Source organism: Seriola dumerili, unplaced genomic scaffold, assembly GCF_002260705.1.
Source record: "Seriola dumerili isolate Sdu_G_001 unplaced genomic scaffold, Sdu_1.0 BDQW01000068.1, whole genome shotgun sequence".
In the NCBI taxonomy this organism is placed as follows: Eukaryota; Metazoa; Chordata; class Actinopteri; order Carangiformes; family Carangidae; genus Seriola; species Seriola dumerili.
This window is the reverse complement of record NW_019174323.1, coordinates 5,805,380-5,832,134: the sequence shown is the minus strand read 5'-3', so window position 1 is coordinate 5,832,134 and position 26,755 is coordinate 5,805,380. Positions and strand designations below refer to the sequence as shown.

General features: G+C 42.0%; 2 protein-coding genes across 2 annotated transcripts; one reads left to right on the top strand and one right to left on the bottom strand.

Annotated features, from left to right (window-relative positions):
* Window positions 1–440: 440 nt before the first annotated feature.
* On the bottom strand, window positions 441–26,680 carry LOC111219769 (neurotrypsin-like). Its single transcript, XM_022742541.1, has 14 exons — window positions 26,573–26,680; window positions 21,850–21,892; window positions 14,353–14,595; window positions 13,805–13,943; window positions 13,075–13,253; window positions 12,626–12,773; window positions 10,062–10,240; window positions 9,534–9,675; window positions 8,072–8,292; window positions 6,836–6,977; window positions 6,452–6,730; window positions 5,328–5,450; window positions 4,936–5,204; window positions 441–3,631 (listed from the first exon to the last, which is right to left on the bottom strand). The coding sequence occupies exons 1-14, from the start codon at window positions 26,666–26,668 to the stop codon at window positions 3,048–3,050; spliced, it is 2,787 nt and encodes a 928-aa protein (XP_022598262.1). The 5' UTR covers window positions 26,669–26,680; the 3' UTR covers window positions 441–3,047.
* Window positions 16,519–20,900, top strand: LOC111219770 (zinc finger protein RFP-like). Its single transcript, XM_022742543.1, has 2 exons — window positions 16,519–16,606; window positions 17,592–20,900. Exon 2 carries the CDS (start codon window positions 17,594–17,596, stop codon window positions 19,271–19,273), a length of 1,680 nt encoding a protein of 559 aa, XP_022598264.1. The 5' UTR covers window positions 16,519–16,606; window positions 17,592–17,593; the 3' UTR covers window positions 19,274–20,900.
* Window positions 26,681–26,755: the final 75 nt, after the last annotated feature.

The window sequence follows — 26,755 nt, the reverse complement described above, 5'->3', positions numbered from 1 at the left end:
CCCTCTTTTTCAGAGAGAAACCCATCCAAACAAAAGAAAAGATTAACAGGGCTCATGGGTGACTGAGAGCAGCAGCTAAGCAGATTTACTTTTCAATTACATGGAGGCAATAAACGTTTTGTAAGCAATTTTTTTTTCTAACTTATAAAATCCACGTTTTTGAATGTAGAAAATGAAATGGCATATTATTCCTGCAGGGCTTTAAGAATCTTTTATATTAATGAAATATATACTGAACTCACTATAAGACAGAACAGAAAGGATCTTGTGTATCAAGTGCTGGTTTCCTTCATCTAATCTTTCTGAATGTCTCCTCCAGACGTAAACATCATCTTCTTACTGTTGTGCAAAATGTGGATACAAACTAAAAATAGCGCGGTCACCATTATGTGGAAGAAATTTAAAAAAAGAGAGACCACACCACCACTGATGACGTTTTCTCACCAGGTATATGTTTTAATACTCAACCATGATTCAGCACATTACACTGAGGAACAGACGATGGGTTTAACACAGGTAAAGTAGGCCTACATCTGAAACACTTTACTCTGCTCCCTCACCGTCCAGCTGTAGACATACAGTATTTACATTAACCTACAGGATCTGCATGGTAAAACATCAAAGTCTCAGGAAGGAAGGAGTAAGTGATAGGCTTGAGTTTATGTACAGGATCATAACAACAGGCATCGGACAGGTCCATGTTGGAGAAACAGCAGTCGCAGGTTACAAGATGCTTCACGACACAGTGGTTCACAGTACATCAAAGCACAAGTCAAGTCCGTACACTTAATAGCAAGAGTATAAAAAAGAACCATCAGGGCCACATTATCCAACGGCCGGTGGCCCTGTGAAAATAGAGCAATGTCGCCATCTTGTGGTTGGATCACACATCTGCTCAGCGAACAAGAGAACAGACAACATTAAACTTCAACAGTTCAGCTACCTAATTCAGTCAAGAATGAATGCAGTACACACACTATCTAAACTCTGGAGTAGTAGCTATCTACCCGTCTATCTGCCTACTCATTTAGCTATCTAGCGCCATCTGCTGGAATCAGTACAAAAAGATATTTTGTGACCCGACAGTCAGCTTCCAATGGCTTTGAAAGGAGAGAATTGTCCTGTACAATTTTGAAGCACCACACCAGTTTTGTGGGGGGGGGTTTTTTGCATGTTTTACCTCCTTAACTACAAACACAACAAACTGTGTACACTTGATGTAACTGCTGACAAAACCATATTGTAGTGTTTCAGTTTTCCGGGCAGCAGTTTTTTTTTGTTTTCCCTTTGGAATAGAAATCAATGAACGGACCTTTAAAACCTGCGCGATTATTTTTAAAAGGTCCGTTATTGTTGTGAGGTAATGCAGTGTAATTGATCTGCACTGCATTAGCTCTCGACAATAATGAAACCGACAAAAATAACTGAAGATTTAACGTTTCTTGTGATGGATTCCACAAGTTTCAAGTCTGTGGATTGATCTCCCATATTGCATTAACATCAGAGGTAACCAAAAAGCTACCTGGGAAGTAGGAAGTACTTGAGAAGATTGCTGCATTTACGACACAAGTCTGAGGTGCAAGGTGGCCAAAAACCAAAAACTGTAATTATAAATGGCAACACAAAAGTTGTTCTTGTCATACACTTGAACTATTTACTAACCACAAATAAAGTCATTATTTACAATGTGTAAACCCTTAACAATGGCTGCTGTATCAGGAAGTGGCTGCCTTTACCTTATAGTTTCCTGATGTGTTTGAAGGTAGTAGGTACTAATAATAATAATAATAATAATTCTTTATTTGGAGAAAACTTTTCGAGATTCCCAAAGATGGTTCCCACAGAGGATAATACATAAGAAAAACTAAAAACAAAGAATAATAAGAGCGCACTAGGTAGCAGTTAAACATTAAAAGCAATCCTACACAGTGAGTTTTGAGGAGCTTTTTGACCACGGACTGATGCAGTCGTGGAAGCTCTCCCAGTATTTGTGCAGCATTTCCTTCCCTTTTTTTTTTTTTACCTCTGATATGTGTCTCCATTATTTTGATTTCCCAATTGCTCTCTGTATTGATTCACCCTCAGCTTTTGTGATACATAATTGGGACTTGGGAACGACATTTGTGCATTAAATTCCCATGTGTGTATTTGACGTCATTATAGGCTTTGAGGTTCTCTTTTGTCCAGCGTTTGCTCTGGAAACGACAGCATGACTTTCAGAACAGTCAGCAGCAGGGTAAATTTTACATCACTGGTAAGAAGGCAAAACATGCTGAATCACTGATGTGGTCCCAAGGTAAATAGCTTAGTCATGGGTCTGAACGAACAACAGCACTTTCACCAGTAAAGGTATAAGACAACAGCCTGAAGAGAGGAGCCCTGTTTGAAAAAGCAACATCACCCACATCTGAATTTTTGTCCAAGCCTGCCTCACCCGCTGCAGGAGTTTGGGGTTTATCTACACTAATAATCTCAGAGGGACAGGGATGATACGCAGTCAGCCTTTATACTAGTTTGTTCTAACAGCTCACACAGCAGACACATTAATAGGTGAATTTTAGCATAGATTCTTGTGTGACCGTCTTAGAAATGTCCCCCCGAATGTTTTGATGCTAACGCTATTGTCATTAAAATACATGCCATGCTGATTTTTTGGATTTTCAGTATCAGTGAAAGGCCCTCATCGGCACGCTGATAAATCTGCCAGGGCTCAACCTTAAATGTCGCCGACCCGTCAGTCATTGTTCTGGCTCTTAACGGACTGCAACTCACATGTACAGCACCACAAATCACCCACACACGCTGACATCCTGGCAGTGATGGGAGGGTCTGCCCACACTGCTCATCTGATGCTTAGCAACCGCAAACACTTGGGATTCACAACACTGAGTTCAGATTTGAAATGAGCACAGAGACTGCCGTTTTTTACTGACTTAAGCTAAGAGCATCTTTCTTTTCTTTTGCTGTCAAAGTTAAGTTTTGTCCTCCTCCTCCTCCTCCTCAGGCGGTCACATGGCACAGATGGTAAGCCAATGGCACGGCCTCAATCAGACCAGAATTTGTGTGTTTGTGTCTGATTCCCCTACACGGTGGGTTTGTGGGCTCTTAGTGTGTGTGTTAACGTGCTGATCAGTGTGTGAGTGATGAGTGTGTGTGTGTTTCAGTTTAATCTCACTGATTTCATTTGTCTGTGGTTGGTCGTGCGTGTGTTTGAGCTTGCCGTGCGTGTGGAAGTATTTATCTTTGCCCTCGCTGTGTGTGTGCGTTAGATCGTTGTGTGTCAGATCTTCTTGTGTCTGTGTGTGCGTGTGCGGTTCCTCCGGACGCACTTGCACGTTGATGACCTCGTCGATCCAGCTCCTGAAGCGGCTGACTCGAGTGTAGAGCGCAGGAGAGGAGGGGTCAGAGCAGCTGTAACCCCCGGCAACGACTCCAGTGAGGACCCATCGACCCGTCTCCTTCTGACACACCAGCCCACCACCAGAGTTGCCCTGACAACTGTCGCCATGGAGGAGACTGGTGTCTGGAGGGCTGCCGGCACACAGTGTGCCGTGGCTGGAGAAGCTGTCGCCATAGCGCTTCTTACATTGCCATGACGACATCAAAGGGACCCAGGATGCAAGAACTGAGTCTAGGAGAGAGGATGGAGAAAATGACTAAAGAGGTGACATTACAGAAGGGTTGAAACAATTTGTTGATTAATTAATCAGCATAAAATTTATAATTCTGACTATCAATTAATCATATAAGTAATTTACAGCAGCATGCTAACAGACTTACAGTGTCAATGCTAACATGATGACAGGTATAATGTTCACCATCTTCACCATCTTACTTTGGTGTGTTAGCATGCCAACATTTTCTAATCCATTTTCTAAACACCTGAGGCTGATGGGAAAGTCATTAGTTAGGTGTTATATATTTGGTCATAAATATATATTCAAAGTAATTACAGTTCATTCTGATGGGAACATGAATCAAATTTCATAGCTGTTGATCCAATAGTTGTTGAGACATTTCACTCAAAACCACATGGTGGCGCTAAAGGAAAAATCAGGGGATCATCAGAGTCAGTAGATTATTCCTCTGAGCACCTACGAATGTCTGGACCAGATTTCATGGCAGTCCATCCAATAACTGTCAAGATATTTCACTAAAAGTGGAAAAACAGGGGCACCCCTGTGGTTCAGGGGCTTAGAGACCCAGTATGACCTGTCTGGCCAAGTCTCTCCCTTGTTTCCATTCATCTCTCTACTGCCTGTCTGTAATAAAAGCACAAAATGCCAAAAAAAAAAAATAGTGATGGCTCTAGATGAAAAGTCAGACAATCACCAAAGTCATTAGACTGATTCTCTGAGGAACATGAACGTCTACCTGCTGAGATATTACAGTCTGGACCAAAATGGTGGACCGACAGCCCAACATTAACATCCCCAGGGCATTATCACTAGCATGGCTTAAGATGGCAAACATTCATTAGTTCCAACTTCTCACATGTGAAGATCTGCTGCTTTTCTCTGTTTTATTCCCTTAACAGAGTCAGTTAACCTCTGATGTCAGTTCGCAACAATAACAGGTTATTTGTATATCAATTTTAATTTCTCATGGTTGTCACGTGAGGATTGAAGCAGCTCAAACCTGCCACAAGTTCAAACTTACATTTATTATTTATTATTATTTATTTATCATTTATATCTATGTATTTATTTTTAAAGTGAATCTGATGAAATCGGTGGCAAAACAAGCTGTCCGCTCAGATGCTAACACACGTGATTTAATAGATACAAACATATAAAAATACTGACTTGAGGCTTCAGTCTTCTAACCCTTTTTACTGCGCTGCACTGGTGTTGTATCTAAAACATATTTTTTTGATTCGTTCGGATGTTGATATAAAAAAGAGATATTCTCTAGAGAGGGAAAAAAAACACATACCTGGTCCTGTCCAGCCAGTGGTAACCATGACAACACAAGAAGATGGCACGATTCCCCCCGATGCTGTGTCTGCAGCAGGAAGGCATGCCGCGTTAGTGTTAGGGTCAAAGGTCAGACAGTGACCTTTGGTGCTGGGCAGCTTCAACAAAGCCAAATCATGACCTCCGCTCTCCCCCTTAAACTTCCTGTGAACCACCACCTGCTCCGGGGTGAGAGTCTCCTCCGACGCCCCGACACGCACCACGTACATGGAAGGATCGCGGCCGAACCTGGAGGAGAGAGAGAGAGAGAGAGGATGAATTTAAGGTGGATTTATAGTTGTTAGTGTTCAGTGGACCCGCTGAAGACGTCTCCAGTGTAGGAACTGATTAATGGTTCAGTGTCAGATTTACCTGCTGACACAGTGCGCTGAGGTCAGGGCCCAGCAGGGGCTGATCAGAGTGCCGCTGCAGAGAGGACCGCCATCTTTTCCTTGGGACTGAAGCCACACTGACACTTGCCATGGCCATGTGGTCCTGACAGAGAGGGGAAAAGATCACAATCGAAATTATGTCTTTATTCTACATTTGAGTTTCTGAAGGTTGTTCACAAGGTACGGTTCAAAGCTGAATTCCCACCCACTCAAAGACTGCCCCGGGGCATCAGACCCACAGGGGCCCAAAATGCCCCCGGTTAACTTTGTGTTACTTTATGTCAGATTAATGAAAAGTACAGAGTGGAGTGTTTGACCACTAATAACACTATGGAGCAATGCTTTTGCGAGCGGGTTCCTGTTTTGCCTGTATCACACTTTGGTCTCACTTTATTCCACCGATCGACAGTGGTGGTAACACGACTAGTCACGAAACCATGGACCAAATATTGGATGCAAATGATGCAGCTTTAAAATTATAATGTGTATAAATCTGATAAAAATTGGCTTTGCAAATGTTTTAATGCATTCAACATGTCAGTCACACCTCAATTCATAATATTCATTTCGGTGAGTAACACTGGCAGTTCCTTTAATTGCATTATTATTATTTTTTTTTACCACTTAAGTACTATAACAACTAAGGTGACTGTTGCATTATTACCTAATCTTGTGACCCTGTTTAACGGAGGACTCTGTCCAGTTTTAAAACGTCTATGGTGCATATTCCTAAATAAAGCTAGTTCATCAAATTCTTACACAGCCAGTTGACTCAGAAAATCTGTGGTCAGGTTGTATATTCAGACATAAGACTAATGGCTGTGTGCATTGTACTTAATGGAAAATAGGAGGCCACAATGTAGATAAATAATGCACAGTGGGTGGGAGGTGAGGGGTCATTTATTTCACATGCAATAAATACACTTAATTAAAATATACCATAACTCACTGCAGTCTTTTTGTTGCAGTCAGTTTTATTGTAATTTTGTATCGTGTATTCAATATTTACACTTGCCACCGATTAGTCACCAGGACAAAGCCAAGGATTTGGACATATTGTAAGACCAAATTCTGTCCAAATTCTGTCCAAATTCTAAATCTCACCTGAGCATGTTTTCCTCTCCTTGGTTCCTCCTCTTGCTGTCCTCCTCCACCAGCTTCCTCAGCCCACAGCTCAGCTCTTGAGGCTTGACCTGCACCGTAGACTCCTGCGGCGTGACGTCACACCTCACCCCTGCATCTTCCCTGCGCCTGCAGCCCTGGACGCTCTGTCCCAGAGAGGGACACTCTCCCAGGAACTCCTCCTTCCCCGTGCACCTCACCTGGTCCAGGTGGATGGGCCCTTTCCCCTGACCGAACCCTCCGGCTGCTACCGCTCCCCCACTGGAAAGACGAAGGCGTTTGTGAGAGGATGTGAATTTTTGTGCCTTATTTTTTTTTTCGTCATCAGACTCTTTTTCTTTCATTAACATTAACATTAACATTAACCTGTGTCCAAGCTGTCTGCACACAACAGCTGCGTTCAGGTCGTTCCAGCCTGAGTCACAAATACTCCCCCAGTCACCATGGAGATACACCTCGACTCGACCCTCCTTCCTGCTGCTGCCACCCACAAGGCGCACCAGGGGACCTGACAGAAAAAAAACACACAAAACTCTCATTGATATTCATGTCTGTGCATCTACATACTCCAGTCTCCACGTACCGAGAGCGAGTTTCATGTCCACTGACAGTGTTAAATGTCATCTCCAGCCTGGTGTGTCTTTACTCAGCCTCTATTCTCATTCTAATGGACTGTGTGTGTCGACAGGAGGCACAGGACCTCTGGAGCACTGAGACAGTAAACAACGCTCTGTTCTCTCTGCTGTCAACATGTGGCATTTAAACTATGGATGGACACACACACACACACACACACACACACACACACACACACACACACACAGCTGTTTTCACAATGAGGTAGCGATACAGAACTAGTTTCATTCGTTCATTGACGAATGGATGGATAGATTTATAGATAGATGTATAGATGTGGAGATAGATATTATTTCTGTGAGTGAAAGAGGAGTGAACGGCTCACAGTCTGGCATTAGACCAGCACTCTGCAGGGACAGCTTGGCCTTTTGGTACAAAATTAATTGCAGTTGCACAGTCACCAAACTTCTGCAGTGCAGTGCAATGATGGCCTGGTTTCTTCCTGCCTTCCTCTGTTCTCACTGTAATCACTTACCAGTGAACAAAAACCCTCAAAATGTTGCACAGCGGTCTGGTCTGTTCTCGGCTGACACACAGGATACTCAAGTGTCGACCATATATTCCTGATCGTTGTGCTAAAACTGGATTCTGTAGAAATTCTAAAAATTATGAATCAAATGTTTTGTGATTAAATTCTGAGACAGGAACTCTGTCATCTTATTGCTCTTTGCAGCTTTGATTCACGTGATCGTTAGCTGGGCCTGATGATTATTTTGATCCACACACACTGGGGGAAGCAGAGTTGGTTGGGGAAGAGAGCAACAGTTTGGGGGAAAACAAATCTGCTACAACTGCTACACTAAAGGCTGCGGTTGCGCTCGGCAGCTTCGAGGTGTGAATGCGCTAACTGAATGTTGATCAGAGCGTTAAGAGCATCTCAGCGAAATGATCCTGAAGAGATAAAGGTAAAAATAAAACAAAAACAAAAAAATAATAGAGTAGCTCGAGCCAGGTTTAATATCTCACCTGTGGAAGGTGCGATAACCGGCACCTCGTTTGTCTCGTGGCTGGATCGGCCCCTGCAGCGAACCCCGACGTCCTCGCTGTGGGAGCAGTCGGTCCGCCCCCAGATCCCGTGTGGACAGTCCAGCAGGGAGGTCTCAGATCCCTCGCAGTTGACGTCGTCCAGGAGGATCAGACTGACACCCTCGCCGAACGTCCCATCTGACACGACCTCAGCGTGACCCCTGAGGGTGGAGAGGAGGTTAATGTTAATGTTAAAAGTTATCCAAGTTGTCCAAATGCGCAAAACTACAAGTGGAATATTAGTTGTTCAGACTCCAGAATATTAAAAATGAGGCTGATGTTGTTGTTATTGTGTATTTTTCCCTGCAACTCTAAATTCTTAATGTTCAATATATCGCAGCTACCCAGGGGAAATAAACAGGCTACAGACTTTAATCAGAGCAACAAGAGAAAAAACATCCAGACTTTGTCTTTTAGTCCCAAATGTTCGACATAACAGAAGGTAGAAAAACAAAATTACCCTGCAAGACTGAGCAAGTTCACCGATACATATCTACACTAAGACATTAGCAAATGATAATGAAATAATAACAGCTGGAGTAACAGGGATAAAACTTGTCACTGCAAAAGTCCAATATAATGATGTGAAATTCCTCCAACTAAAAATATGTAATGTACCGCAGAATGACTTCATTATAAAAACGTATATGAGTTAAGTGAACAGTCAAGCAGTAAAATTGTATATTCGAGTTGTTTTTAAATAAACAAATACAAAAGAAAATAAATAATTATAAAATCATTAAGTTGGAGTAACAGAACCAAATTATTGATAATTTAAAGAAGGTTGTTTTTACTATTATTTGCATTTACTCAGTGTATGTGTATGGATGCACACACGCAGTGTAGGGTTTCAGCTGCTTTGTTGCACCTACAGTATAACCACACCCAGCAGTGATGCCACAGGGTCCTGGAGTACATGTTTACAGCACTGCAGCAAGGTGAGAAGTTAAACCTGTGCAGGTCAGTAAAGACAAAATGTTCCAGGGTTGTCAAGTTAATCTTTAAGTATATTTACTCAGAGTTTAACACTCAGCGGCTCAGCTAATCTGCCTGTGTGGTTGTGTTTTAACAAGATGTGATAGGCCTTTATTTCTAATTTCCCCCTGTTCCCCAGTTAATCCAAACACAAAACTTCCCCCATGTTTACCTTTTGTCTTGATAAATTCAGTATAATACCACAGCACTAATTACATCAGCACAAAAAGAGTCATGCCACATTTTACCCCAAAACAACATTAATATACCTTGAATGAAACCCAACACGTCCTCCAACCACCGTCTTTTATAGGTAGGCTTTTAATGTGAAAAAACATCAGGAAGTGTTGAGTTTTGTTAACACTGACCAGGAGTCAGGAAACTACTACTTCTTATTTTGATTGGTTTGCTGGTTACGTATTCATACCTGTAGCCCAGCTGTCTGCAGACCACCTCTGCATGCTGCTGGCTCCAGTGGTCGTCACACACCGTTCCCCAGTCACCATTGTGGAAAACCTCGACTCGACCCTCCCAGGGACTGTCTCCTCCCACCAGACGCACCACGCCATCTGAAACATTTCATAGTGGGGAGTCATTATTAAGTCCTCCGGGACCGTAAATGTGATTAAAGGTAGATACACTTGACTTGAAAGTGCAACCACGAGGCAAGATTACATTTTACGACATGCTTCATTTGCCATTAACATTAACCCTAATATTTCTTTTCCAGATTAATTATTAATCTTAGATTATTTAGTTAAGTTGTAGCTGCTGTTTCATGCCAGTAGATATGTTTCTTCTTTGCTGCCATTAGTCCTGTTTCCACTTGTCACACAGAGGATGTTGCTGCTTCATGTGGTAATGATTTATTGATGTTCAGGCGCTATAAATAGCAGCTTTATAAGCCTACCGCTGTGTACAGTAGCCTGTGTGTGTGCGTGTACAGTACACGTACCTGTATAAGGGCTGCAGGAGACTCCAGCATCTTCCATGTGGTCACAGTTGTGCTGCTCCCAGTCACCATGGGGACACTGATCCAGGAAGAGCTCGTTTCCTGTGCACTTCACAGCATCCAGCAGGATCGGGCCTGAACCCTGACCGAAGTGAGCCCAGGACCAGGCCTTCGCCACACCCCTGCAACACACACACACAGACACACAGACACACACACACACACAGACACACACACAGACACACAGACACACACACACACACAGACAGACAGACACACACACAGACAGACAGACAGACAGACACAGACACACACACACAGACAGACACACACACACACACAAACACACACACACACACACACACACACACACACACACACACACACACACATACACAAACAGACACACACACACACACACATTGTGTGTAAACCTACTTTTTTTTTTTTAACAGCGACACTGTAAAATGGGAATCAGCTGGTAATCCTATTGGAATATCTGAAGTGTAGACACTTGTCAAGGACAGAGGGTGTTGTATGTTATAGATTGTAAAGCCACTTGAGTCTACCTGACTTGACTTTCTGATACTGATTTTATAGATATTGATAGGGATCGTCTGACTAGAAAACAGGGTTAGGTATGATGGTAACGCTCTTACACATTGGCTCACAAGTGACTTCAGCTGCCATTCTCAACAGTATCCTAAAAAACTAACTGATATTTAAAGAGTGGTTTGCTTCCATAACTCAAAATATTTGCTAACATTTGCTAATTAGCTAAATGCAGGTGAGGCTGATGGGAGAAACATTTGTTTTGTGGGTATTTGGTGAAGTATCAACTTATCAAAGTGAATTTTTGACCCGATAAAGGTGCTATGCATGAATATCTGTAAAAAAAAAAAAATCATGTCAATCCATCCAATAGTTGTCAAGATATTTCACTAAAAACAACAAATGTCAACGTCATAGTCGCGCTAGAAAAGTCAGGGAGTCACCGAAGTCTGTGGAGCCACTAGCCTAGCTCAAAACTGTCGACCTTCCCAGGTGCATATGAGTTCTACACCTACTCAATATAAACCTGAGATAAATATAGTGCCGTCCAGTTCTTACAAAACAAAACAAAACAAAAAATAGCAACATAAAATACTTTCTAAATAAAGCATATGTCTAAAAAAAATCCAATTCATCCAAATAAATAATAAATAGCTCTTACAAAGATGCTGTTGCATTCATGTGGTGATGATTTATTGATACCAAAATGCAACATTTGTTGTGTTTGTGTGTTTCCATGTATTCCTGATCCTGTGTGTGTGCAGGTGACGTTCATGTTTAGGCTGAAAATAATATGCAGAAGGTTTGTTAAAAGCACAGTGAAGAATAGAATATAATGAATGGCTCTGGACTACTGGATGCTGAACTCCCTCAACACCTTCATTTTCTTCATTATTATTATTATAATTATTCAAATGTGGCTTTTAAAGTAGGAAATGGCCTCAGAAATCAACAGAGGAGAGATGAAAAGACTATTTTGTCATCTGTGTTGTCACTCATGTAACATAGAAATCTGTGAGCAGATGGATGGTTGATGTTAAAAATCGTATTTGTTGGAGAATTTATTTCACATGCCCTGTGGGAAGGGGGGTTGTTTTGATTGTTGAGAACATGATAAGTGTTTAAATGTTTGACACACATATCTGTTGCAGGAAAAAAAAAACTTTCCCGGTGGGAAAAACAAATCATTTTTGGTTCATTTTGTCTTCAAGTGTCAAAACACCTCGGTGCCTGTGTGCAGCTGTGTGAGAACCCGTGCATCAGCATCAAGACATCTATTATTTAGAGGCACAGACGCAGATGGCGAGGTGTCCCCCCGCTGTTTGAGGAGATGAAATACAACCTCGTGTTGAACATGGAAGGATTCCTCTCTCTTCACAGCTACAACTTCATCACTCAGAGTCGTGTGGGATGTTAAACCTTCTCTGCAGGAGTGCACACTCTGTGCGTCTGCACAGATTCAGACGGTGTTTTCTCTGAGATTTTTTTTTGTTTTTTTACCAAATCAACCAAACGACACCCGTGTGCTCCACCTCAAAGTCAAACGTTCCAGCTCACTAATGGTTTACTCACTCAAGAGATTCAGAAACAAAATAACTGTTATAACTTTGTTATTGGGCTTTTAAAGAGAGTGTCAGCTCCTGTTTATCTAATTTCCCATGTCCCATTTATATTATTCAAAATGACCCAAAGTAGCTTCCTCCTCATGTCCTTTTCACTTAGTCTGCGTTAACACACACCCTGAGGGTCATCCCAAACCAGAAAGCGGAAATTAAAACCCTCCGACAGCAAGTCTGCACCAGCTGACTTAGTAATCTTCACTATCCCTAAGCAGAAGAACAGGAAAGAAGAAGACATCCTACATCGTCCTGGTAACTTTGCCGTATTTAGATTAATAGTGTTTGAGTTAACATGTTAACCCTGTAGTTAAGTGCCAGTATGGAGGACACGGGGACAGAATGTCATCACATATGTTAACTTGGTGTAGTGTGAAGGTGTGAAAAACCTCAGCATACCCAAAACCAAGCTGTCTGCACACCACTTCGGCGTCTCTGTCGTCCCACTGGTCATCGCAGACAGAGCCCCACCTTCCAGCGTGAAACACCTCCACTCGACCTTCAAAGTCTTCCTCGCCTCCGACCAAACGCAGCGGAGGGCCGCTGCCTACAAAGCAGAGGGGATGTAGAAACACACCTGAAATCCAGCAGCATCCTCCTGTGTGCCTCAGATGGTCTGTCTCCCTCAAATTTGTTTTTATTTCAAATTAAATTTCCTTTATCAGCATGACATTAAGTAAATTACTGCAAAATTACGGATGCATAAAGTATTACTATAGTTTCTATAACAGGCAAACAAACAATTTAAGAACAACAAGTATAATAATAAAAGTGTTTCTGTCTCTCTCAGGTGTGTGCGGGGAAATATTCAGGTCTGGTTGCCATGACGCTGTAGAAGTCATACTGACCTTCTGGCGGTGCACACACCACTGCGGCCTCGTTTCCATGGCTACAGTCGCCGGTGACGAACGTCCTGCTCCGGCACTTACTTAGGGTGTTCTCATCACCGCGGCAACCCAGACGCTCGTAGTGAAAGAGGCCGGAGCCCGAGCCGAACTGCGAGTGCTGCAACGCCGTGCCAATGTCCCTGTCAGAACAGAAAATCATCAATAATCAGTTGATCAACAGAAAATGAATTGTCAACTATTTTTTAGTAATCATTTAAGTAATTTTTCATCCTAAAACATCAAACATTTCAGCAAATGAGAGAATTTACTGCTTCAGTTTGTTGTTAATAATTTTGAGGATTGAACTATTGGTTGGAAAAACTTTGTGAAGGTGTGACTGTGGATTCTGGATAATTTGTGACAGACATTTATTATCACTGTTTTCTGAATTTTTACAAACCAAATAAAGAATTGATGAATTATGAAGCTTATCAGTAGATTAATCAATAATAAAAATAAACATTAGTTGCAGCCCTATGTAAAATAGTAGAGAAATAGCTCTGCCTTGAGCAGGTAAAGGAGTAAAATGCTGCTTACGCATTAAAGTAATAATAATCTAATGAAAATATTTTCAATGCATGTATTTTATTTGTAAGGGAGTATTTTTACAGTGTGGTATTAGTACTTTTACTTAAAAGCATCCAAGTACTTCCTCCACTACAGATCAAACTTGTGTTTTGTCTCCTCCTACCCCAGGCCCAGCTGCCTGCAGATCACACTGGCGTCTCTGTCTGTCCAGTGGGGGTCACACACTGCCCCCCACTGGCCATTCAGGTAGACCTCAACCCGCCCGCTGCCGGAGGACGAGCTGCCAACGAGACGAGCAGCACCTAAAAAAAACAAAGAGAGATGAGGAGGTTTAATGCTCAGGAAACACGAATATACAGCGGTAATGGTCACAGTGTAGAAAACTGCCTCGCCATGTACACAACAGTCACACAAACATACAATCTCAAATGCTATGCTCGTGTTTCTACGATATTCTTTTTAGAGGCTGTAACAAATTGTAAAAAAAAAAAAAACATTGTTGTGTCCTTTTGATGCTTACATTGATTTAAGAGCAATATTCACTCTTCTCTTCTCTTTTAGCTCTATTTTCTAGCTCTAATAATGTCTCCTGTTCCTCCTCGTGTGTTTTATTCTAAACCTTCATAACGCTTTATAACTCTATAAATATAAAGTTTACGATTTTTACAAATGGTCCTAGATCAGTCATATACTGACCATCTGTGGTCGCACCCTGGTGGCAGTCGCAGTAGGCCCAGCCAATGGCTCCAGAGTTTTGTCTGAAGAAACACCAGGGGTTGGACTCTCGGTCCGGGTTCCTGCAGTAGCTGTGGTCGCCCAGCCCTCGGCCCGGGTACTGCATGACATAGTCTGGAAAGTCGGTCCACTTCAGACAGGGGGCGCCAGAGTCCGTCTGGGACACGGTGCCGTTGTAGTATCCCAACTCTGTGAATCCCTCAGAGCAGGACAGAGGCACTGCACAGAGACAGAAGGAGAGAGGGAGGGGGGCGTGTAAGGAAATGTTAAGGAGGATGCGAGAATAAGATGTTTTGTATGAAAGGAGGAGGAGGAGAAGGATTTGGGTCAGAGAGGACAATGTGGATGAAAGGAAGTGAAATGAGGAAAGTCTGATAGCAGAAGGAGGAGTGGAATTGCTCTTATTGAAATCACATTAACCCCGTGTCTATATTTTATCTGAACATAAAAGCTTACATGGATGATTTTCATATGCTGTCCACTGCCACAGTAGGATCCTGCCTAATGCACTCACCCACGCTGAGCCATGTTGAACTGGAGAAATTCCCATAACCTTAAAATCGGCCTTATTTAACCTGGAGGTGACCAGATACTCGCAGTAATCTTCTCTGAGAAGGAGGAATGTGTGAGTGAAGCTTAGGCAGACTGAGAGGGAAACTGCTGACATCAAAGTGTTGCAAAATTAGGCCACAAAGCAGAATAGCTTACGCACTGTAGCCTGTAGAAAACTTAGATCACACATTAATGAACAGGGATCACACTGCAGAGCATAAGGAACAGAGCGGCACACATAACATCACCAGAAAGAGTAACACGCTCAGAGGTGTAAAGTAACTGTAAAAGAGTGAAGAAGTGATATATTAAAGTGACCTATGAGTAGTTTGTTTATATAAGAGGTATAGACTGAGCGTGGAAGATAAGATAAAGTACCTCTGTGTCCTTGTTTGCTGATGTTAGCTTTGAGCTCAAAGCACCACTGAGCCCAAGCACAGCCTCACAGAGCCGCTGGCCTGGCTGTGGACTGTTGTTTAGTGTCTTGAAAGCTACATGTTCACATTTAATTCACATGTGAATTGTCCTTAAAGCACACATGCTTGTGTCATGTGAAAAGTCTAAATGTACCAATATGTAAATTGATCACACTTAAAATGCTTAAAATCACATTTTCACATGTTACATATCACACAGCTGCACATGCCTGTATGTGGCTTTTCACATGTGAAATAGTTTTTCTGATATTATAGTGACATATAGAAAATATAATAAATCCACTTGGGAGACTTTACAACTTTCCTCCACTAGCATATATTTCAGAGGGAAATTTTTTTTTTTTATATTCATCTGACAGCTTCAGAGTTACTCTGTATGGAGCCCCAGAGTGCTCAGTATTGAATAAATCAACAGGACTTTATTAAATAAATTATAAATTAATGTTATTTCATCATTCATAATGGCAGCAGAGTTGTCACCACCCCTCACCTTTCAGGCAACCATCAATCCGAAAACATGGAAATCCCCAAATGGAGTATTGCTGCCGTGTTGTGTTTTATACTTTGTCTTAAGAATTTCAGGACTTTCCACACTGAAGCTTTAAGGGTTTTTGAGACCAAGCAGCGACTAAACTATGATTAATGGTGGAGGTGCTTCAATAACCAGCAACAGTCTTATCTCTTCGACACACACAGCTTGGCCGTCCTGGAGCATTATCTACACAGTGCAACACTTATGCCCAACTCGCACACTAACACACAAACACACACTCACAGACTTTGCTGCATAGCAACCAAGAAAGAAGCACTACAACACTACAGTGCAGGCAGATGCAGAAACACACACACACACACACACACACACGCACACACACACACGCACACACACATTCTGAGTGCAATTTGGAGGGAGATAAGAGACAGAGCAGCAGGGGGAAGAAGTGAAAGCACTGGAGAATCTGAGAAAGAGGAAATCAATCAGGCAGAAATGTACTGAACTAAAACAGATCTATCCTCAAACAATAAATAATACACTACACACTCAAGCATTGGACCCAAAAACAACCCTCACTAGTATCCAAACCTAAAAGAAAAAAGCTTCTGGCTACAGCGACAAAAAGGGTGTCTGTCCCTTTAAGAAACATGACACAGGAAGAAACTGAAAGTAAAGTCCTTTCTTTAGAAAACGGCTGAGCGCTCTCTTGTTTTTCTTTCAGCTTTACAAACCTACGCCACCACATGTAAGTAGTCATTTGTATGTCAAATGTTCATTGTAACGTGTAAATTGTAGTTTCATCCCACTCTCTGCTAATTTCAGCCTGTTTGTTGTGAAATGCCGCTGCTGCTGAGTCAAGCACAGTTTTGAATGTGCTGTCTAGTTCACAAAATAATCTGACCAGAAGCTCCATTTAGTGAGCTTTCGTATCACATGATCGTCACCAGACGCCAACAGTTTGATCAGTTGTTATGTAACTGCAGATGTTCAAACTGTCTAAATGCACTTTACAGACTTCTGTTCAAGTTGGCTGAAACGTTGAGATTCAAATTTCAAACTTGACCTTGGAAACAGCTCACAACAAAGTCCATTTATTACATTTTCTGGAGCTTTCACATCAATGAAATGAAAAATACATCCTCCACATTCTAATTAAACCTGTGTTTTTGTCTCAGTTGTTCAGTTATCCATTTGTATATATACATATACATGAATTTATCCAGTCAAATTTGATTTGAAACAACTAACCTACCCTAACTATCTTATACAGATGCACATTACAGTTCGTCATAGTAGTTAGCAGAGCAACATCATGGTAGGAGGTGTGTGTTTAGATTTCAGCTGGCAGAAACTTTTTTACATTTCCAAAGAATGTGGTTAATATATGTTACGAAGGGAGGTGTGGGAGGCAGTCTTCTGCAGCTACATATCATTTTATATGAACCAATCACATGTTAACTATCTAATTAACATCGCTCTAAATACCAAGCCCAGGTATTCTGTTTCACTCATAAATACATCATTACTGAAGTCAAGATGCTCTAACTTCCATTTTAACATGACTTTAAAAGGTGCCAGCAGTGCTTAGGAGTAATTTATTTTGATGAATGGATCCCTCTTTTGTTTGTACCTCATACAAGAACGCACACCAGTAGATGTGGTTTTGGTGTTGATCGACCAATTAATTAAGTGATGTTTGTTTGTTTTGTTTGTTTGTTTGTTTGTTTTAGAAATGGCCTCCAACGTCACTCTTTTATCTGAGGAGCAGTTTCTCTGTCCAATCTGCCTGGACATGTTCACTCGACCAGTTTCCACTCCATGTGGACACAACTTCTGTATATCCTGTCTCACATCGTACTGGGACAACGAACCAATCTGCCAGTGCCCGGTTTGTAAGGAAAAGTTTGAGCGGAGACCCAATCTCAAGGTCAACACTTTCATTTCAGAGCTTGCATCACAGTTCATGTTGCTTCAGGTGACAGATGCTCACATCTGGAGCCCAGACCAACTGAAGGCTAACACTGGCGGTGCAGTGCTGTGTGATATCTGTACTGACATTCAGCAAGAGGCCGTCAAATCCTGCGTGGAGTGTCTGACTTCTTACTGCAACGTTCATCTAGAGCCTCATCACAGAGCTGCCGGACTGAAGAGACACAAACTGGTCGATCCTCTGGAGGACCTGGAGGACAGGCTCTGCAGGGAGCACAACCACCTCCATGTGTTGTTTTGCAGAAAGGACAAAGTTTTGCTGTGTGACGTCTGCGCCAGTTCGCAGCACGTGAACCATGATGTTGTTCCTGTGCCTCGAGCATACAAAGAGATGAAAGATCTGCTGGGAGACACAGAGGCAAAAGTGCAGCAGATGATCCAGGAAAGGCAACAGAAGGTGCAAGCCATGACGGAGTCAGTAAAACAAAGCAAGAGAGAAACCAAGGATGTTATAGCTTATAGCGTGCAGGACTTAACAGCACTGGTGTCTGAGATTCAGAAGAGCCAGACGGAGCTCGTAGAAGTGATGGAGAAGAAGCAAAAAGCTGCAGAAGAACGAGCGGATGGTTTTATTAGCAGTGTGGAGCAGGAGCTCACTGAGCTTCAGAGGACAGCGGTGAAACTGAGGGAGCTCAAACAGACTGAAGACCAGCTCCGTTTCCTCCAGAACTTCCCAAATGCATCCCACCTACCACCCATCATGGACTTGTCCTCATTCAGCTTTGACAGACACGTGGAGATACAGCACATACAGAAATGTTTGGTCAGCTCTGTGTCTCAGCTGCGAATGTTACTGAACAACATGAACACAGAAATAAATTCATTCTCTGCATCTGAAGACGCCACGCTGAGGTACGTTCGCCAGTATGAGGTGAACATTTTGCTGGATCCTGATACAGCTCACCCTCTGCTCATTATATCTGATGACAGGAAGCAGGTGAGATACAGCATGGGCTCAGGTTTGTGGGGACTCCAGAACCTGAACCCAAACATGTTCACTGAACACCTCGCAGTGCTGGGACAGAGAGGCTTCTCGTCACGCAAGTTTTACTTTGAGGTGTTTGTGGGTCAAAAGACTGAATGGTGTGTGGGCGTGGCCATGGCTTCGGTCCAGAGGAGGGGGGCGCTTGTTCGGAGTCCTTCCTCTCGACTCTGGGCCATCTGGTTTCTGGAGGACAAGTTTGAAACCTTCAGTTCTCCAGGTGTGTTCATATACTTTGGGAAAGTGGAGAGGGTCGGAGTGTTTGTGGATTATAACGGAGGTGTGATATCGTTCTACGATGTACATACCGCCACACTTATTTTCTCATTTACTGACTTTGTCTTCACCGAGGAGCTTTACCCTTATTTAAATCCTTGTGATAATGAATATGGTTCAAACTTGGATCCAATGGTTATTGTTCCAGTCAGTCATATAGAGTGAACGGAGGCTTCAGAGACGCAGTGGTTTGTGGGTTAATTACTAAAATGCAGCTGATGAGATTGATTTCAAAAGCACCTTAAATTAAATGAAGACTTTTTGATGAGGCAGTTTTTCATAATTATAAAATATGTAAAGCATTGATGGAGAAGAACCATCTTCAGCAGCCATTTGTGCGGCTTAGATCCTATATTTTTCTGCTGTATGTGTGTATATACAGTGAAACAATATTTCTCACAACCTTAAGCTTTTCTATAATAATACTTTGTGAAAAAAATGTGTTCTTGTAGGTGCCTGCGTTTTATTTAATTCATGTTGGATTCCTGGAACCCCTAGATGCTTAAAAAGGTGACGCAATTAATCAATCGTTACAAACTATTATTACTTATTATATGTAAATATTGTTAATTTATTTTGATTGGTTAACTGGTTGTTTCAGCTAACCAGCTACTGTTGTCTTATGATGGCAGGATGTTGACTTCAAGATGTTGATTTGATCAAACAATATTGCTTTATTATATACAGGGAGCAAACAACAGAAACAATTCATTTACGTACTAAATATGAAATACAAGCCTCAAACTTTACTGGCCACAGAAAAGCTTTTTTACAGAATAATGTGTTTTTTTTTTTACAATGTCCTCAGACAGTGTTTGGAGCTCTGGCACTCACTCAGCACTTATCGTGATGACACAGGTGAAGTCAGTTTAAGTCTATGAAGGTCGAGGGTTTTTCATCGAAGACATTTTTTAGAAAAACACAGGCGTGAGTAATAAAATGAAGTATGGCTCAGTTCCATTTAGATGCTTCAGTGTCAGGGAGATGGTTTTGTTAATGCTGCCTCCCTGTCACACTGTCACGGTTTACTGGGACACTTGACTACATAAGAGTTGTGGTTAATTTCATTATTATCTTCACCGTGACTTTTACTGCCATGAAAAGTGAACATGTCTGCTGAGAAAAGTGTGGGGGAAATGTGGGAAAATAAATAATTAACACTGAAAGTTAATTCACCATGAATAAAACCCACTCATATATTTCTATATGAGCTGAGTCAGTTCAGATGAGTAGTGAAGGAACAACAATGAAGGAAGTATGAAATAAAACCTGCATCTATGAGCCCTCGAGCTTTCTTTACAGCCACAGACATTCATATCTAGGATATCATATAAAAAAAACAATATTTATACCTATGCAGGTATGTTCAATGTGAGGTAATATTGAGGCAAATATCTACCAGTCTGTTTGTCGATGTTGTTTTCCTAATTCATACACTACACTAATATATCCATGTTATTTAAATCATGCCATGTTCTTGTGTTCATTTTGTTTTTTTGATGACATTATGTTCTTCTTGCTGTAACTGCAGTTGGTGTTGGTAATGATTAGCTAAATTAAATTATGTTTTAAGCTGTATATGCTCTGTAATTGTAATAAAACTTTTATGTCAGCTTGATGAAATTTTAAATAAGTAAAAAAGTATTACGTAACTAAAGCAGGCAACATTTTCAGTGTATTTCTGTCTTAACCCTCATTTCCGTCATTGGTGAAAGATGGACATCTTAACAAACATTTCATTTTTGGTTTTTAGTTGAATTTCAACTCCACATGTCTGAAATTCATCATTAAATTTTCCCCTTTCTTCCTCTTCCTTTAAAATTCACTTCTTGCTCCCACATCTCCATCCTGTGTATCTCATTCAAGCTCTTTAATTCATCTCAACACCCGCAGCGCTCAGACACACACACACACACACACACACACACACACACACACACAAAACACTCACTGCTGCTAACACCCTCCTCATCGCCACGACAACGGTACCCTGCCCATCGCCATGGGAACGCTCAGTCTCCCTGCTCCCATAATCCATTTCCCAGCCACAATGGGTATTTGACACGGTTCACACTCGGAGGTTTGCTGTATTGGAGGGGGGGGTGGGGGTGTGGGGGTGGCAGCGGCATCTACTACACAAAACACACACATCGTTACACATATGGAAAATGGGGAAATTCTGTTTTCCACCATTTAACCTGATTTTGATACAATTTTATGCAGCAAAGGAGGAAACGCACAATATCTGTGCAACGTTTGCTGAGTTGAAAATACATCCATGACATCCATGTGGGCAACCATTTAAAAAGTGTCTTGAGATGATAATAGAAGCGGTTTTGCTGATAGACGAGAGGTGTGTTTGTAACAGCACATAATTTTAACTTGTCTGTCAGTGCGTACGTAGCTTCAAAAGCACAGATATTTCAGCACTGGTAATGAGCCCGAGAAGGAGGAGCTCCTCACCCCACCCCCCACCACCAATATCATCATCGTGGCCTTCACTCCTCTCAGGGATGTGAAGAAAGAAAGAAAGAAGTGGAAAATGAAAAGCAGAGGGGGTGCAGGCCGGAAGGAAGAGGAGAGGTAAAGCTGAGTGTGGGAGCAGGGCGGCAGCAGAAGGGGTTTCATGTGTATGTGAGTCAGAATGAGGGTTAAACTGGAGGGAAGAGATGGTGTAGGAGGAGAGGACAGATGGAGAAAGGGATGAGAGTGCTGTGTTCAGAGTATCACCTCCCACCTACCTGAGTTCTGCACCTCGTTTAAGTAACTGTCCTCAGCCACCACCTGCAGACGGGAAGAGAAAGATGCACAGAGTTAGATATGTTGCATGAAATAACCAATATTAAGATATTAAGAGATTATTTGTACTGCCAAGGAGGTTTTGTTTTCTGGTCTATTTGTCTGTTAATTAGTTAGAACGTCTCAGCAGATTTCACTGATATTTTAGTGGATATATAGACCAAGGCCCACGAAAAAATAATCAGTTATTGATGCAGAAAGCACCAACATTAAGCCATTTGTTAGAGGTGGAAATGACTAATCACTTTACTGATTCGAGGCATTTCGGTTAATTCGGTTTGGTTCCTCAGCCAAGAGGTCGAACCACTGTTCTTCAGTACAATATCACCGTTCATACGGCTGCAGTGTTCATCTCTACAATCCATCCTACGTAACATCAATGTGACATTACAGTGGCTTCAGAAAGTATTCAGTCCCTTTCACGTTTTGCACATTTATTTTTTAAATGAATAAAAATGCCATATTTGACAAAGTGAACACATGTTCTTAGATTTTTTTTTTTTTTTTTTTTTTTAAATGTATTAAACTGACTTAGCTGGCAAGAAGAGCCTTGGTCCAGGAAGGTGACCAAGAACTCAAAAGCTCATATTAATAGAGCTCCAGAAGTCCTCTGCAGAGACGGAGAACCTGCTGGAAGGATGAATCATCTCAGCAGCACTCCCATCAACCAGGCCTTTGTGGTGAGTGACTAGACTTACTAAAAGGCTTATGCTGGCGTGCTTGGAGCTCACCAAACGGCCTTTAAAGGGATCTGAGAGCATGAGGAAAATGATTCTCTGGTCTGATGAGACAAAAACTGAGCTCTCTGGGCAGAACTCCAAACATTACGTCTGGTGAAGACCAAGCACTGCTCATAAAGAATGGTGGTGGCAGCATCATGCTATGGGAATGCTCCTCGGTTGCAGGGACATGTCGACTGGACATAACGGAGGGAATGATGAACGCGGCCAAATACAGAAAGGTTTCGGTTCATTGGTTCACCTTTTGACCTCAAGCATGCAGCCAAGAAAATGGTGGAATGGCTACTTTTGTAAATGAGATACTTCAGTTTTTGATTTTTGATCATTTGATTTGCAAAAATTCCTAAAAACATATTTTTGATTTGGCATTGTGGGTTATTGAGTACAGATTGATGGGCAAAAATATTTTATCCATTTAAAATTGTAGCTAGTATAGGAAATGCCTCTTATACGGTATCGGATATCTGCGAGTACGGACGTCTATGCAGCCATCCGATACCATGTCATTTATTAGTTTCTTACCCAGATAAAACTTCAGTTTATCTCTTGTTTAGCTCTAGAACAGTAGATGCCAGTGTTTGCATGGCACAACTTCCTGTGTAAGCTGCAGTTTTGGAGGTACAAAGATTTTATTTTTGGTTAATTGTGTAACATTAGCCATTAGCAAAATGTCAGCAATTTGTCAATACATTACACTGAAAAGTCCCACCAGTGGTATCAGACCAGCATTGGTATTGGCCAATGCACAAGTTCGGGAATCTGAATTGTTATTGGGAATTAAAAAATGGTATTGAAACCTCTCTATAGCCAGTGTTAAAAGGTGAAAGGAAGTTTACATCTCTAAGAAGGTTTTGCAGTATTATAACAATTTCCCACTACTTTTGCTTTTGCTCCTGTCAGGAGTCAACGGTCAGTGTTCGTACAGCTGTAAGAGCTCTCTATCAGATAAACAGAGTTTTTGAAAAAAATACTATTGCTGTTGTTTGTCTCCATGAAGGCAATGTGTACGTGCAACCAAATGTGGAATAACACAAGCACATACTAACTCAGAGTGATCTGACAAATCTGAAGGCTCTCAGCACAGAGGGAGGTATTTTAAATGGACATGTAAAAGATGAATCTGACTCATCTTTGCACAAAGCCCAAATATTTATTTAGGTTATGCATGTGCGGGCGCGAGCATTGTCTATTAAAATACTGTGCAGCTTTGTTAAAGGGGTGCTCTCTCTGAGTGGTTTCTACATATTTTTGAATAGGAAATACAGTCACTTGGGTCAAAGCCAGAAACCAGAGAACAAAGAAAAGTCAGAGCGATCAAGAGGTACAACTGTAATATTCACTGATTGCAGGGATCACCAACTGAAGGAAAGAAATATTACAAGTATAAAGTACCCAGGTACATAGTGTACAGTGTAAACACACACACACGTCACACACAGACACACCAATAGCACTTGACAGCATCAGATGATATCTGACAGAGGAGTGTTAGTTTCAGTTTCAGAAATCAGGTCACACCTCTACACAGCAGGGCACCTGACAGAAGAGGACACACACGAGTATATAATACACACACCCATGTACTCTCTCCCGCTATCTCTCTCTCTCACACACACACATGCACGCACGCACGCACACACACACACACACACACACACACACACACACACACACACACACACACACACACCCTCAGCCACCACTGTGGAATAACTGTAGTGAGGGCAGTGAAATACAACACATTTCACCTTGACACGGGTGAGTTCTGTTCTCTGGTTGTTTCTCTCCAACACACACACACACACACACACACACACACACACACACACACACACACACACGAAACCAACATACAAACACCTCCCAGAAGGCACTGCTCATCCTAATGATATTAATGCAGGTAGTGAACATGGGGGCTGATATCTCCATTCATATCAATCACACAGCTCGATTACAGCGCTAATCAGTTATGATGCGCTAACACCTGCATCCACTGCAAACACAGCTACAGACACACACAGACACCATGGGGAAGGTTGTGTACAGAGAGATGGGAAGGAATAAAAAGAAGAGTCCATTTCTGCTCTTGGTGAAAAGACATTACTGTAGGATGGAAGATTCTCCAAGGTGATGTTTTCAAACTGAGCTTTTAGTCCTAAATAATAAAAATTGTGTTATCCTGACTGGTTGTCGCTGGTTATGTTTTGGGAAATGACAATGTTTCTTTCTGTGTAGCAGCACAATTTGTGACAAGTGCTTTTAGTTGATGTTTCCAGCTGTCCATCATTACACAATTTCATTCATATGTCCTTGAGAAACAAGTGGTGCTGAAAGCTTGGTGACATGGTGACCACTTGCACCACTAAGTAGATAAATGGAGCTACAAATCAACCAAACAGAATAGTGCTGCAAATCAACCAAACAGAATAGTGCTGCAAATCAACCAATCAGAAAACAGCTACAAACCAACCAATTTGAATATGGCTAAGATTCAACCCAACAGAATACAACTACAAACCAACCAACCAATCAGAATATGGCTACAAATTAACATGTTTGAGCCTTGCCATGGCTCCACTCAGGACACTTAAACTTAATCTCAGAAAACTAAGTAATATTGGATGTGATGCAGGGTAAAGCATAGCCTATTTTATAGGTTACGGAGTCTGGTTCCTTCCTGTTTACCTGTGCAGGCCTACATCTTCGACATTTTGTTCTGATGATGCCGACAAAAGTGCTGCTGCGTTCAGGATCCTCCCAGAGAAAGGATTTGTCTAATGAAGTTGAAATGAAAAAGAAAAAAAGCTGAAACTAATCTACCTTGTGCTATTTGTGCTACATGGAGGCTGCTCCCAGTGTTAGTGGGTCTAATTAAATCCTGTATATCACTGTTCTCCACTAATGACTACACAGGCTACATGGCTCATATATATGCTGTACATTAACACAACACACAGAGTAGTAAAGGAGAAGAGAGAAAAAACGAAAATTAATGAGTAAACTGATTAATTGATTGTTGTATCATTAATTGATACTCAGCTCGTTGCAAATCCAACATTCAGAGTCAGCATAAGAAATAAGAACCATTAACCAATTTTGTCTTATAAATTACTGAACCTGACCTCCAGCTGAGACTCGGCATGTTCTGACTCACACCTGACAACAACACCTGCTTCACCAGTTTTCACTCTCAACATGTCTGAGTTGACTGAATTGCTGTGACAAGCTCCAACAGCCCGTGCAGGGTTCATTCCCACAACACCGCGGGGGCAGAGGAGCCTCCGATGGGTTCCTCTCATGATATCCCGCCGAGGGGGAAAGATGGGGTGGGGGGGTGTGATTGATACCATGCATGAATGTGTGTGTGTGTGTGTGTGTGTGTGTGTGTGTGAACGTCCGTATGAGAGTGTACAGTGTCCGCTTTAAAGTGGATAATGACTGAATAATGATTCCGGCTGGAGCTGTTTGATGCCGTTTCATTGCGCCGACCTGCACCTGCTTTGTTGGAAATGCATCCTGGATAAAGGGCTCGCGCCGCAAGACAATTTAAGAGGGTTGCATGACTGCAGAGTTGCTCGTGCGGGGGTTTAAAATACTGTGCATTTACAATACAGCAACATATCCATTAAATGTGTTTTCAGCTACGCCGAATGACAGACTTTGGCTGTGGATTTATTGTAAAGCGTGAAAACATAGCCTACTGTATATGAGCCGGTCCTCAAAGCTTGGTTGCATTGCCCTGAATTCTGGTACAGGCTTGTCAATCTAATTATCAGTAAATTATCGATCGAATAAAGGTTTTTGGTCAAATGCAGCAGCGTGACTGTCCAGAAAAGAGAAAAGCAGAAAAAAAAAAAAAAATCAGGCCAAATTGCAAAATCAACCCCATCATCCTCATCATCATAAAACAGGCTACAGTACGTACCTCAGCCAAAAGCGGCAGCCAGAGGCAGGTTCCGATCAAGCACAACATCTCCCGGCTGGTTAGAGCCATCCTTCCCGCCCGGTGTGTCCGTGTCATAGCCAGAGAAGCCGTCGCTCCACTCCCATCTCTGTTCCCCAACTGTCCGTGAGGTGAGCGGTTATCCTCCGCGCGTCCCGCTGCTGG

Coding starts and splice junctions, on each gene's coding strand:
- LOC111219770 (XM_022742543.1), top strand. CDS start 17,594: ATGGCCTCCAACGTCACTCTTTTATCTGAGGAGCAGTTTCTCTGTCCA.
- LOC111219769 (XM_022742541.1), bottom strand. CDS start 26,668: ATGACACGGACACACCGGGCGGGAAGGATGGCTCTAACCAGCCGGGAG. Junction 8,293..9,533: donor TGCAGACAGCTGGGCTACAG/GTATGAATACGT, acceptor CTCCACCCTCAG/GGGTCACGCTGAGGTCGTGT. Junction 6,978..8,071: donor GGTTATCGCACCTTCCACAG/GTGAGATATTAA, acceptor TTTTTCTGTCAG/GTCCCCTGGTGCGCCTTGTG.